This window comes from Trichomycterus rosablanca, chromosome 17, assembly GCF_030014385.1.
Source record: "Trichomycterus rosablanca isolate fTriRos1 chromosome 17, fTriRos1.hap1, whole genome shotgun sequence".
NCBI lineage: Eukaryota > Metazoa > Chordata > Actinopteri > Siluriformes > Trichomycteridae > Trichomycterus > Trichomycterus rosablanca.
Genome location: NC_086004.1, coordinates 25,214,678 through 25,229,337, shown reverse-complemented (window position 1 = coordinate 25,229,337; position 14,660 = coordinate 25,214,678). Strand labels below are relative to the sequence as shown.

Here is a 14,660-nt window from a genome sequence, read left to right as displayed (position 1 = left end):
GCAAAACGGTTTCCTTTTAGTTTAAAATAAAGTATTTATGAACTTGTAATTGCCGTGTCTTGATCTAAAAGATGCACTGTTAAGCTCTTCATTAATGAATGTGACTTGTTCATTTGAAACTCTGTGACGTGTTTTATATTTTGGTGTGTATATGCTTATTAAAAGAAATTGGCAACATTTGTGTACCTATTTCAACTAAATAGTAATTCTCAATAAGCCTTTTATATGTGCTGTGAACAGTTATGCAAGGTGGACATAGTGCATTCACTGCATTCATTCATTCAGTAAGTAACACAGAGTTTTTAACATCCTCATTAAAGTGCACTTTAACGCAATTCACATACTTAGGATTTAAAGGTGTGTTTTTTATTGATTGATTAGGTACTGACACCCTGTGTTATACTGGAGCAGAGTAAATATTAAACAGGGAATGGAATTTAATTTGAGATGCAGCTTGTATTAATTTACACACACAACACTTTTGGAACTGTTCTCCTTATTCAGGTGCAAGAAAGGAATGAATACTAGCTCTGCTTACAAATTTGAAAGACCCAGGTCAATAGATCACACCAATTGTAAAGATATCTTAAGTGATTTTAAGATCACATCTTGAGTATTTCGTTTTTTACATTAGAGCCAACAACTTATAGATTTGCCTACTACCATTAAAGCAAGTCCCGGACTAAGTGTGGTTTTGTGTTTTTGTTTGTCATATTTATTTTTTTAAACTCTATACTTATTGCATAATACTTATCTAACATTCAAAGTGCTTTAATGTGACCTTTTTTTATCTTGTTCTCTTTGTGCTTCTGCAGGAGGACATGAACTTGAACGAGGACAAAAGAGCTCCACTCAGAGAGAAGGACTTAAGCACAAAGAGAGAGATGGTGCTTCAATATATTGTTACAGCAGCTAAAACTGTAAGTCTTTAAATACCATACACAAGCATGAATGTATTGCTGAGTAATTAAACCAAGAATTACAAAAGGAGACAGATATTGTACACACTGTACTCTGCTAGATAGTTGATACAAGTGTTGCATTTGTTTAAACCTGATTTTACAGATTACATAGTTGTACAAAATTGTTATTCATTCCACTTTCATTGTTTGAAATTGCTCATTTTGTCTAGGAAAGTTGGACAGAATAAGTGTGTTCATTTAATATCTCCATGTAATAATAATTATATACTTAAAACACATTATAATAATTATGTTTCAAATAAATGAATGTTCAATAAATATTTATTTATTTATTTCGTATACTTTTAGTGCATACAGCCACTTTAAATTTGCACACCATGTATTTCTGACCTTGTACTTATTCATGAATACAGTATAAACAATTATAAGGAAAAAATTATTAGATTCAAATAGCATAAGATCTGATGAGTACATCTTCAAGACAACCACTATTAAAAATAAATAATTTGCTGTATTGCAGTTTAGTCATTGTTAATTCCTCTTGGCAAACCATCTTCAATTCCGAAAGGTTTGTTGCAATATTCCACCCTTAAAAAAGAGCTGAAAGCCAAAAGAAATCAGTATCTGACTTTAGACGTGCTGATTTATTTATTTTTTGTTGGTCCCTTTTCTTTATGCTTAAGGTATTTTGTTTTGACAGATATTTCCTGTACGAATTATAAGATGTAGCCAATATGCCTTGGGTGTTTTATACTCGGACAGTGTAGTATCCCAGCAGTGTAAGACTTGATTGCTCCTATGCAGCTGGTTGACCCTAATCCAGGCTTGTGTACGAGTCCTCTTAAATGTGCTCTATGTTAAGTACTATAGGTGTCTTTATAAAGACGTTGACTGGCTAAAAATGGTATTAATAGGCCTATTTCAATAAAAATCTTTTGTTTTCATGCTCCATGGTGAAATGAAGACATGGTGCCACTAAGTGCTTAAAAACCCCTGTGGTTGTGACAGGTGGATTTTTACATCATCTTATAATCTTATGTACTGCGCCGCAATGCTATCATGTGAAGCTGGAGGCCGCATAAATAGTTTATTTGTGTGTGATTAGCACCATCCTGTAGTTCCATTCTGCGAGGCAGGCTTTTAAGCGGAGCATCCACATGCAAAGCATGACTATGTAAATCAAAACCCTTCCATTTTTTTCATCAAAAGATGTGAATATTTGAATCTAATCCAGTAATCAGCTGCTGTTTATTTGTAGTTACTGCAAGTGATGGGTGGACTAGTGAGTTTAATTATAGTGCTTTTCTATTAACTTCTCCTGGAAATTAATTACTTTGGAGTGCTGGGAGAGTGTTTGAGTCGCACAGTTAATACATGGTCTTTTTCGTTGGCTTTTAAACTTCATTCTAGTTCGTAATTGACTTGTGTGGTACTGATTGCTCTCTAATCGCGGTATGTTCTTAGGGAAGGGGAAACAACACAGTAAAGATTCATTTATACTACAAGACATCGACAAGGGGGGATTGCATAGTGTAGCACAAAGCTGTGGTTACCTCTTTGCGACAGCAAGTTGCCAACTTTGGATCCAGCAAAAATTACTCACTCATCCCAATGTGCAAGACATGCCACTGTACTCTGACCATCAAACACATGCTAACTCAATGCCCTAGATGTGCACAAACCCGATACCTGCTAGGGACAGATTCCTTACCCAAACAGGACTGAAAATACACATTTAACAATCTATGCCATACATGCATTGACTAAGTTAAGATAAGTTAACTTGTATATTTATACTGGGGCATAATGGGAAAATATCCCACAGTTCTGCATATGCAGTTTAATATTCATTAGACTCCATATTGACACAAAACAGCTTCACTGTTTGTGATTTTTAATGCGTAGTAGTTTTGTTGTTTGTTATTTACATCATGTAAATGCATAAATGTTAAGATTAGATGCGGCTGTACACACAACTGGAGCATACGTACTGAAGGTGGGTACGTGTGTTTTAAATCGGCGTTCTTACTCTAGAGACTGTAGCTGCGCTCTCAATTGGAATCAAGTGACAGCTGTTGAAAGTTAATTTAAATGACAGTTTTTAACTGACAGCATCAATCAAGGTTAATCATTACCATTTCTAGTACTGACCTGGAGGTTGTAGTAACACAGTCTGTTGCGATGGTGCTTTTCAACAGTCGTAAAAATTGGTACATCTGTTAGACTTTTGAAGCGTCATTTGTTTATATTGCTGCAAAACAGCTGTGAGTTGTCACTAAGTTGTCAATCAAACCAAGAAACTGTGAAAACATTGTTTTTTGTAAAATATAGCTGCTTATTATTTTTAAATAATCACCATCTTGACGAGCTGATAGATGATTATTTTGAATGTGAACTTCATGGTGGATAGTGCCACTTTATTTCTTTTCTTCCTACACTTTACCTTCCCTTTTCTACATCTTTTTCTTTAATATGCAGACCTTGTTGTTTACCCCTTGTCCATGTTTGGGGTGAGTAATTACCTCTCAGTGAAGTCTTTCTTATTGCTGCTGCTTCTCATTCCAGGCTGATAATTGAAACTATAGATTCTGGCATGGTTTATTTCTGCCTGTTCATGAAGCTCACACTCACCTTACAATGGCCATTATGGTATAATTACCATAATTTTATCCTATGTGGGTTGCAGTCTTTACTACTTCTGTTTTTTCCACTCTGGTTTTCTCCTTCATTGCATACAAGCTTAAACTGCCTCTCAGTAAGACAAACAGACATGTATGCATAAGGGAGAAGAATAACAAACTTGTTTTTAGGGAAGTTGATGACTACATTATGTGCTATAATTGCTTATGAAAACAAGGCAGGCACAAAGTGTTGTTTCCTGTCTGTGTAATATTGTCATGGAGTAAGTGGGACACATTGCTAATTTGTGGTAACGGTTGAAAGCTAACTCACAGTAGGTTGATCAGGACATCCAGTGAGCAAATAGACTCTGTGTACACACAGCCACTCAGTTCAGCCACTCAGACTGAAACTGGTCTGCTGATGAAGGCATTACTAAATCTCACTTGCCTGTAGAGCCATAACGTGTCTGGAAAAGCACATTGGAGCTTCTCCAGTGGGATAGCTGTTCAATTTAATTTTCCCACCCCTGAAAGGACACACATTCAGGAGAGCAGGAGTTTTTATTGAATGTACGTGTTGATGTCTGAAAACGGGTTCTGTGTTCTAGATGGGTCGCTTATTGGGGTAAACAAATAACAGCTAGCCCATCAGAGAGGTAAATGCTTTAGATTTATTCTGTGAATGTCCAGAAACATATCTTAACTATGGCCAAAATAATGACATAGTGTAAGTGCGAGTTCAATCAGTAATATATATTTTGGAATTGATTTGGCTGCTAAGTAAGTAAGTGACATCCATTATTTGTATAGTATGAAGTGAACAGGATTAACATAATTATTCCCTTAATAAGAGTGAACCTTTTCCTTGAAATTAATAAACTATAGTAAGTAAGTCCAATAAGAAACTACTTGTTATCTAACCACAGAAATGTTTTAAATATGTTAAACTTAAATTGTTTTGGACGAAAAGGGAAGCTTATTAGGTTACAATTTTTACATTATAATGTGAAATCATGGTCTGACTCTTTGTGCTCATTAGAAGCCCTGAGGTAGCAGAGTTGTGTGTTGGTCTGGAGTAAGAGCTGTACATGCACTTAAACAAGGCCGACTGTGGTAATATTTTAATTTTAATGAACAGAGAGAACGTTAAGTGCAAACTGTATTAGACAACATTAAAATCTCATAAAAGTACTGGGAGTTACGCATTCTGGCTAAAACTCAAATGACTAAATTATGAATTTGTAATACTACATGTATGCACATGAAGCCTATTAAATAAAGCTATTAAAATCCAGCTGAATTTTAGCAAAACAATATTGATGGAATACATTACTCAAAAAGCAAGAAATCTGAAATGTCTAATTTAATTTTAACCTTGTCACCTTGTCTTAAAAATGGTCAGAAATAGGAGATTTAAAGGATTTCGTGAAAATTATTGAGAATTATTATTTATTGAGTTCTCAGCTAGTCAACTACTTGTTCCCATTATTAATTTAAAATCAAGTTTGTATCGATCTTGTTTATAGAATTTTACTGTGGTAGTTAAAGCCAAATGCACACAGTTGCTGAAAGGACAAAAATAGTTCTTGCAAATCCAGGTGGTGGTTCTATATGTAGTGAATGAAAAATTACTGGAAATTACAGGAACAAATGCTTAAATGCACACAACACATTATCAAGGTTAAACAGTCTTCACTATATTTAAAACCAGAAACTGCAAGTACACATCCTGTTTTAAAGGATGTTTGCTGTGTTTTAGCGTAAAATGTTTAGCTATTATATAAACTTTCATTACCACATTTGGGTATTAGACAGAATGAAATAAAAAAAAACACCAAATTGCTCCAAAGTACCGGCAAGTAAAGGTACCTTTTACCTTAAACTTAATTTTAAGAGTAAAGCTTAATAAGGGAATAAACACAGACATAAATTAAATATAAACAATTTATTTGTGTTGGTGCCTGCAATGTTTTTGTTAATTCATTGTTAAAACTATGGACTTTTTCCCCTTTAGATTTTTTAAATACTTTTTATAAAAAGAAACAAACAAACAATGATCTCTACAGCAGAAATAGTTAAAATGTTCTTTCTTATATCCTACACATTTAATTCCAGTGCTGTTGCGTTGCCATGCCAGCTGTTTGTCATTTGAGGCACAGCCGCACTCTCTCTGAGTAAATGTCAGCAGAGTCATAGTTGCAAGGTCAGTGTTTCTTATTGTCATGACTATTGATATGAAAAGCCCAGCAGTTACCAGATTGGGGTTTGTATTATTAGTCCAGACCCAGCTCCTTTCCTCAGGCTTTGGCAGGAGCCTGGGTCATCCTGCTCTCTTTGTAATTCTACCAGCCAGCAGGACACTAACGGCTCACTGCTGGATGACACCAAGCAATCAAAACCGCATTTACTCGTCTAAACCTTATACCATCTTGACATTGAAGGGTGCCCACAAAACTAATTTGCTTTGGAAAGGAAAGGGTAAGCTGGCCATGTGAAGTGACCAGTGAAGAACATTGTGAAGTTCAGAAGGGTTTTGTCTGTTATTGAGACTCTGAAGCTTGATCCTTTACTGGCTCACAGACAGTAACACTAATCTCTTCAGACGTGCTGTCCTTTTTCAGGCAGACAGTACAATCCAGATCTGCCACTGTCCTTACTTTCTACTTTCTTAACTTTTTAATTTTTATTTACTCGGTTCTGCAACTCTGGCTATACATGCTCCTTTTCATAAAGTCTTTATAAAGTATTAATCTTCATTGGAAAATCTCTCTAATTCACCCATTATTTTTGCTTTGCTTGTAATAGTACAAACAATAAAATATATAGAATTGTACCTTTAAGCTACAGAAGATTACATTTGTTTTTAGCATGCAAGTTTAGCTTATGCTAACTTGTTAACCAAGTAAATGCACTAAAACAGGTAGTTACAATAGCAGTTAATGTTAAATGTAGTCTTTGTGTATTTAAGATATGTTCAGATCTGTGTCGATGCCCATGTGAGCTTCTGTGCTTTAGGCTGACTGATTATTGTTTTCTTCTTTTAAAATATTAAGATGATGCTGATTTCCCCTTGGCGAGTAAGTGTAGAGGTGCACATTATTTTTGTAAAGGCTTATTAGATTAACTTCCAGCTTCACTTCTTTTTAATACTGTACCTCTTGGTTTGCCTACAAGTTATGGAAATATATGTAGAGATGAAAAGAATGAAGGCGTGCACAGTGGTGCATCAGTTAGCGTTGTCACGCAGCTTTAGCGACCCAGCTTTAGCCCTTATCTCCGGTTATTATCTGTATGGGTCTGGCATGTTTTTATAATTTTTTTTTTTTGTCTTTTTTTTGCATCCTTTAAAAACACTGGTTTCCCCCCCTCACATCAGAGGTTAAATTGCTGATTTTGAATTGCCCTAGGTGGGGTGGCATGGTGGCTAAGTGGGTAGCACTGTCACCTCACAGCAAGAAGGTCCTGAGTTCGATCCCCAGGTGGGGCGATCCGGGTCCTTTCTGTGTGGAGTTTGCATGTTCTCCCCCTGTCTGCGTGGGTTTACTTCCGGTACTCCGGTTTCCTCCAACAGTCCAAAGACATGCAAGTGAGGTGAATTGGAGATACTAAATTGTCCATGACTGTGTTCGATATAACCTTGTGAACTGAAGAACCGTGTGTAATGAGTAACTTCCTTTCCTGTCATGAATGTAACCAACAGTGTAAAACATGTTAATATCCTAATAAACAAACATTTGCCCTAGGTGTTGGTGACCAGACCATGACTTCTTGTCACTCTGTCCAGAGCGTTTTCTAATTTTGTGTCCAGAGTTTCCAGGAGTTTCCAGAACCCTGAACAAAAAAAAGTTGATGCTTATAACAAAAGTCACTCCTACAGGACCTTTCTATTTATAAACTGGGGCACAGTCATGCTGGAACATTAATTTCCCCAGACTGTTATCCCAAAGTTGAAAGCATATAATTTAATTTTCATTAATAATTTCATGACGGTTGGTGTGGCTGAAATACAATAATTAGTTGAGGTGTCCACATACTTTTGGCAATTTAGTGTAATTAGTAGAGGCCATTGGCTGGCTAATTTAAGCTTTATTTTTGTATGCATGTGTGCAAAACTAATATCTACCAGGCCTTTTACATCCCACTATATTTATGCTATGCACGTCAGTGCATGGTTTGTAATTATCATAGTGCTGAAGCTTTCTGGGGAAAAAAAATCCAAAAATCTAATCAAGGACAGCTAAGTAATTTATGAGTTGGTGTCTGGAGAGAAAATTTGATTTTTCTTCTGTCCAGACTTTCAATGAGTTTATTCCCTCTTTCTTGATCGCCACAATGGTTTTTTCCCTGAACTCATGGGACAGTGCTGTGATTGACATGTTTTGGGTATAAGGCTCAGTTTCAAAGACTAATTAGATATTAAGATCAAAGGGATGAACTGCAAAACCACTATAATGGAGGTCCTCCAGGGAGTCTTTTACACACCTGCATATGTTCATATGCAGCTATGCTAATGCAAGACGTGCATTTATTAATCGTGCTGCTTTGCTTCCTAATCATTTTTCTTGATTTTATTTGCTTGTGTAAAATTCTCTTTTAATTCATATAGACATTTAAACGATCAGATCAGCTGTATACATTCTGTTGCAGGGGTGATGCTTAGCTCTTTTTAAAGCAGACAGGCACCTGATAGAATTGTAAATAAGCATTTATCTGTTTAGTGACATATTCGTTGCATTTAAATTAGGCTTGGTAACAAGTTCTTTGGTATCACAGGTGTCTTATTTCAGCTAAGGAATCTAAGCGTGTTGCACTCTTAGTACATTCCTTTTTTCCATATCCATTTACTTTTTTTCCATGTTTTGCTGCCCAGCACCTGCTCACTTCATGGGGTTGCTCAAAAATCGTGTCTGTTCTTATGCCGCTGCATAATTGTGCTTGTTTCCTCCCTGCAAGAATGACTTAAAAGGAAACGTTTTAAAATAGCCTGATGTTTCTTCATGGCAAATGAGTGTTTTTCAGCAGCACCCAACCCGGTGGCTTGTAGGAGAGAAATGCCAGATAAATGCGAATTGCATTGCTGTAAAAGGCTTTTTAAACACCTTGTATCCGCATTTGTATAAAATGAGCAGAATCTTACCCAGTTCAAAGTCATCTTTACACCTGCAGCTTTATTTTCTGCTGTGCAGGTGCAGCCAAAATCTATAAACTTTTTTTGCCTGTTTAATGTGCATTAGCCACTTTATTTGGTTTGTCTACCTTGTATGACATTTATTCTCTATTTTTGTATGCTACATCTACCATCATCTTCATGCATTAATAGAAAGGAATTTGTACAGGACGCCCACTTATTAGAAGTTATGTTGGTTGTAGACCACACTCATTACTGTAACATTGTAATGACATGCCAGTGTAAGGTGTATTAGTATTAAGTGGATCAAGTGCATTGGTATAACACTTGTTGTCTGCTTTATTTGGCACAAATACCCCCATATGGAGCAGTGCAGTTAAAGACTAGCTATTTTCCTTTGTAAGCTCATTACGTGTTAATCCTTCTCTAGTAGTTCATCAGTGTACTGAGTGTGTACCTGTGTACCTGATGCATCTACACAAGTCCCTTACAAGACTTACAAGAGTAGATTTCTATTTAAAAAAAAAAAAAAAAGCCCCAAAAACTGTGGAGACCTTTGAGTCCCACACCCGTGTAATTGTCATCATGCAGTTGAATACTTTGCAGCTTCTTCTCTTCTCTTTGTATTCAGTTGATTCTGGCTTATACAAATGTACTTAAGGGTTAACAAACATTTTTGGTGCTTATATAAGTCAGATAAGGGACATTAATGAACATTGGACAGCTGCTTATGAATATTAATGTTTAGTGGGCGGAGTGCAAATGGATTGATGCTGCAACCAACTCGCTGTTGATTCAGGTCCTCGTTTATATTACAACCTACCAAAAACATGCAAAACTCTGCTTGTTGTTGGCTGTACACTAAAAGGCCCGGCTGGCCCTTATATTTACTAGCTCTTTGTTCCTAAGCTTAGTACTCTAATATACTTGGTTAAATAGCTCTGTTTAGTGATGCCATGTAGGAATCTGTGTAGGGTATGAAGTGAACGCACTTTCAGCGCTGGGACCCAAAACTGCATGAGTCAGTCATTCTGAGACTTCGAGCAGCAGATCAGTTTAGCAGTTACAAGTAAATTTAATGCTAATACGCTTTATGGTCGGAGTGTGTGGATACTTGAGCCTTAGTTGTTGGACACCTCACTACAAAAAAACGTTATATGGGCATAGATATGTTGTTGTGTTACTTTACAAAAGGAAGCGTTTGACAGTGTAGTAGTTTGGTTTTAGTACAGTAACAACATTGTTTTTGTTGAACAGGAGATTTAGGGTGTGCTCGAAAACCTACTGAGCTGCCTTGCTGTCTTACTGCCTACATAGGCAGCTGCCTAAGTAGAGAGGATTCTAATAAGTCATTGACTTTTAAGGCAGGTTATTCGAACGCACTACTCTCGATTCCATCAGTTTTTGCTTACTAAGCTAACACAGTTAGCCTCATGCCATTCAAACCAATGGGGATAGGGTGGCACAACGAGCTAGCATGTCAACTAACATCTCTCTCCGTGTACCGAAAACGGTTAAATTCGCTGACGAGCCCGAATTTGCAAATAAATGACACTTGTGCAAGTTTATACAAATTAAAAATCAATATTTACTCTCAATTTATTTATGTTTAGAAAATAACTCGTTTGTTTCTCCGCACTGTCCGCCAAGTTTGAAAAGTTGTGCTGTACTGAATGCTGGGATTGCCTTCGGATGCACACTTAAATACTGTTGAAATTTTAAGATACCTTACTAGGGGGGATATTAAGGCATCTAGGCTTTCAAACAGCCTTCGTCTCGGGCGCGCACGTAGGATGACTGTCTATGTAGAGAGCTCCCTAGGTTTGCGAACACACTCATTGTGTTACCTTTCATAGGTTAACATACACTTGGACAGGATCTGTATGCTGTACCCATGAACTTCAGCACATAAAGGAATCATCTGGTCCAAAACTGCTAAACTAGGGGTCTAAAGGACTAAAGGTCTAAAGAAAAAGACATGCCAATATTATAGCTTTGCAGTTTGCATGTCTGTAGAGAGAATGAGCAGCTCCCCCATTGATCTATTTTATTTCTGCTCAGTGCAGTAAAGGCACTTTCCATATTCCACTCGCAGCTACAATTAAAATGATTGATTGTTTAGAAAATAAATCATTAAGGGAGTAAAACAAATACCCACCCTCCAGAAAATGTACACAGTGTAACAATGCATGCTAAATGGTTTCTAATTGGGATTGACGCTAGGCTGTGTCTGCTTCCTGCTTTCTCTGCAAAACGACTGCCTAGTCCTAGTTTCAGCCCTCGGATAAAAAAAACACAGAGGAAGATTTCAGGCCTGATTGTAGGTCTAAGATTACTTTTGTGTCCCTAGGCTACAGGTTTTCATTTGAAGGATCATGAAAGATATTTCTGTCCATGTACTGTGAACTGAAAGTCTATTTTTTAATGTTTACCTTTTTTGTTTACTTTTTTGATGTTTACCTTTACATAGTTGCTATTTTCAGATCTTAGCTGCCTCAGGATTGTTTTGTATTGTAGCTGTTAAACAAGAAATGCAGATCCTGTGATTACAACCAGCATCAGTTCTGTAGTCCATATTTATGCTTTTGGTTTTGGAATGGTCAACAAGCTTATGGTCAGGTGTTCACACACTTTTGACCATATAGTGTGGCCATATAATCTTGACCTTCAAGATGTAATAAATGAAGGGGTGACGCTATACACCCAAGCAACACATGTCAAGCAAAGATAAAAATAAATAGTAAGATTTTACCTTCATTATAACAGCGACCGAAAAAGGTCAAACCAGTGATTGGCATGACAGCTTTCATAATAATGAATGCCACAGCATCTTATGTAAGTGCTAGGTCGTCATGGCAATTACTGGTAATCGTGACATCCTATGGCATCTGACATAACTGGTTCATGACATTCATGTTGTCATATGATTTGTTATAAGGCTGCAATAGCCAGCCAGCCTGAACCAGAGAATTATGTGCTAGCGAGTCTGAGAGCAGTGGTCTCCTACACTGGCTTTTAGAAGAGAAATATGAGTAAGTTCAAGCCCTCTCTGCACGACACGCTTTTGTGATGAGATCTTTTTGATGACCTGTTTCCATGGCAATGAGTGTGATGTTGCTGCTGATTGTGGTGGTGACAGTGGTTGAAGGAGTGAAGTGTCGATTGTCATTAGTCGACGGTTTACTGATAACGGACAAGCTTATGTCCAATTACAGTATTATATATCAACAAGTCTTCATACTTTATTTAATTAAAACAGTCTAACACAGATTAAAGCTTTTCCTGGCAGTATTAATGTAGTTATTATAAGATGATTATCAGAGTTCTATTGTTATACTGGAACACAGTTCAAAGCACAGGAAAAGCCAGCTTTAGTCTGCTCAAAGCCATATACAGTGTATCACAAAAGTGAGTACACCCCTCACATTTCTGCAAATATTTCATTATATCTTTTCATGGGACAACACTATAGACATGAAACTTGGATATAACTTAGAGTAGTCAGTGTACAGCTCGTATAGCAGTGTAGATTTACTGTCTTCTGAAAATAACTCAACACACAGCCATTAATGTCTAAATAGCTGGCAACATAAGTGAGTACACCCCACAGTGAACATGTCCAAATTGTGCCCAAATGTGTCGTTGTCCCTCCCTGGTGTCATGTGTCAAGGTCCCAGGTGTAAATGGGGAGCAGGGCTGTTAAATTTGGTGTTTTGGGTACAATTCTCTCATACTGGCCACTGGATATTCAACATGGCACCTCATGGCAAAGAACTCTCTGAGGATGTGAGAAATAGAATTGTTACTCTCCACAAAGATGGCCTGGGCTATAAGAAGATTGCTAACACCCTGAAACTGAGCTACAGCATGGTGGCCAAGGTCATACAGCGGTTTTCCAGGACAGGTTCCACTCGGAACAGGCTTCGCCAGGGTCGACCAAAGAAGTTGAGTCCACGTGTTCGGCGTCATATCCAGAGGTTGGCTTTAAAAAATAGACACATGAGTGCTGCCAGCATTGCTGCAGAGGTTGAAGACGTGGGAGGTCAGCCTGTCAGTGCTCAGACCATACGCCGCACACTGCATCAACTCGGTCTGCATGGTCGTCATCCCAGAAGGAAGCTGACGCACAAGAAAGCCCGCAAACAGTTTGCTGAAGACAAGCAGTCCAAGAACATGGATTACTGGAATGCCCTGTGGTCTGACGAGACCAAGATAAACTCGTTTGGCTCAGATGGTGTCCAGCATGTGTGGCGGCGCCCTGGTGAGAAGTACCAAGACAACTGTATCTTGCCTACAGTCAAGCATGGTGGTGGTAGCATCATGGTCTTGGGCTGCATGAGTGTTGCTGGCACTGGGGAGCTGCAGTTCATTGAGGGAAACATGAATTCCAACATGTACTGTGACATTCTGAAACAGAGCATGATCCCCTCCCTTCAAAAACTGGGCCTCATGGCAGTTTTCCAACAGGATAACGACCCCAAACACAACCTCCAAGATGACAACTGCCTTGCTGAGGAAGCTGAAGGTAAAGGTGATGGACTAAACCCAATTGAGCACCTGTGGCGCATCCTCAAGTGGAAGGTGGAGGAGTTCAAGGTGTCTAACATCCACCAGCTCCGTGATGTCATCATGGAGGAGTGGAAGAGGATTCCAGTAGCAACCTGTGCAGCTCTGGTGAATTCCATGCCCAGGAGGGTTAAGGCAGTGCTGGATAATAATGGTGGTCACACAAAATATTGACACTTTGGGCACAATTTGGACATGTTCACTGTGGGGTGTACTCACTTATGTTGCCAGCTATTTAGACATTAATGGCTGTGTGTTGAGTTATTTTCAGAAGACAGTAAATCTACACTGCTATACAAGTTGTACACTGACTACTCTAAGTTATATCCAAGTTTCATGTCTATAGTGTTGTCCCATGAAAAGATATAATGAAATATTTGCAGAAATGTGAGGGGTGTACTCACTTTTGTGATACACTGTAAATAAGCCACAGAAGTTTTGTTCAGTGGAGTGATTAAACAAAACTGGAACTTTTCAGGCCTATGGATCAGAGGAGGAATGAAGCCTACGCTGAAAAGAACAGCATGGTGGTTGCATGGTAATGTTTTGGGGCTGCTTTGCTTCCTCTGGCACTGGAAACCTGCAGCATTTGACGGGTAAGATGGATTTAGTGAAGTATCAAAAAAGTCCTAGAAGAAAACGTCATGCCTTCTGTGAGGAAGGTGAAGCTAGGGTGGCATTAGATCTTCCATCAGGACAGTGATCCCAGAAATACATCAAAGTCTACCAAGGCTTTTTTTCAGAAGACGTCCTGGAAGATTCTGGAGTTGCCGTCGCAGTTGCCTGACTGGAACCTTATAGAAAATCTTTGTTGGGATTTGAAGAAGGCAGTTGCAGCACACAAACCCAAGAATATGAGGAATGGGTTAAGATTCCCAGGAACGCTGCCAGAAGATGTTGCCTGGCTATGCATCACGTTCGCAGCAGGTCATAACAGTAAAAGGGATCTCTACTAAAGTAAAGTACTGAAGATGCTTTTCATAAAGGGGTTAAATAAATCTCAGACTGCAGTTGTCAGTGGCATTAGGTGTTGAATTTAAAGAAACCACCTGTTATATTGAGCAATTTTAAACGTACAGGCCAAGTTATCTACATTAGATGTAGAACAGGCCATTCCAGATTGACACACCAACATTTAATACTAGAAGAATGTCCAAAGTACAACAGAGAAAGACAAAGACTACATATGCCCAATACATTAAAAGAAATCCCATGATAATATAGAAATAACTCTCAAATCCCTCAATAACAAGACTGAAAACATTCGATTCCTGCTGTGATTATCATAAATGTGATAACATGGTGTTATTACAAACAAACAAAATATTAAGCATTTTGAATTGTCTCTCTTGACCACTAAGAGTTTGTACATTTTGTTAATAAACCTTATTTGCAGTGGGGGTTGAATATTTGTGCTTTATT

General features: G+C 38.0%; 1 protein-coding gene across 4 annotated transcripts in view; it reads left to right on the top strand.

Moving 5' to 3' along the window:
* Positions 1–14,660, top strand: part of diaph3 (diaphanous-related formin 3) — a 336,289-nt gene that overhangs the window by 20,476 nt on the left and 301,153 nt on the right. For all 4 annotated transcript variants that reach the window (XM_063013308.1, XM_063013307.1, XM_063013310.1 and 1 more), the window contains exon 3: positions 816–920. In XM_063013308.1, the coding sequence (XP_062869378.1) occupies positions 816–920 (105 nt within the window). The remainder of the gene's footprint in view (positions 1–815; positions 921–14,660) is intronic.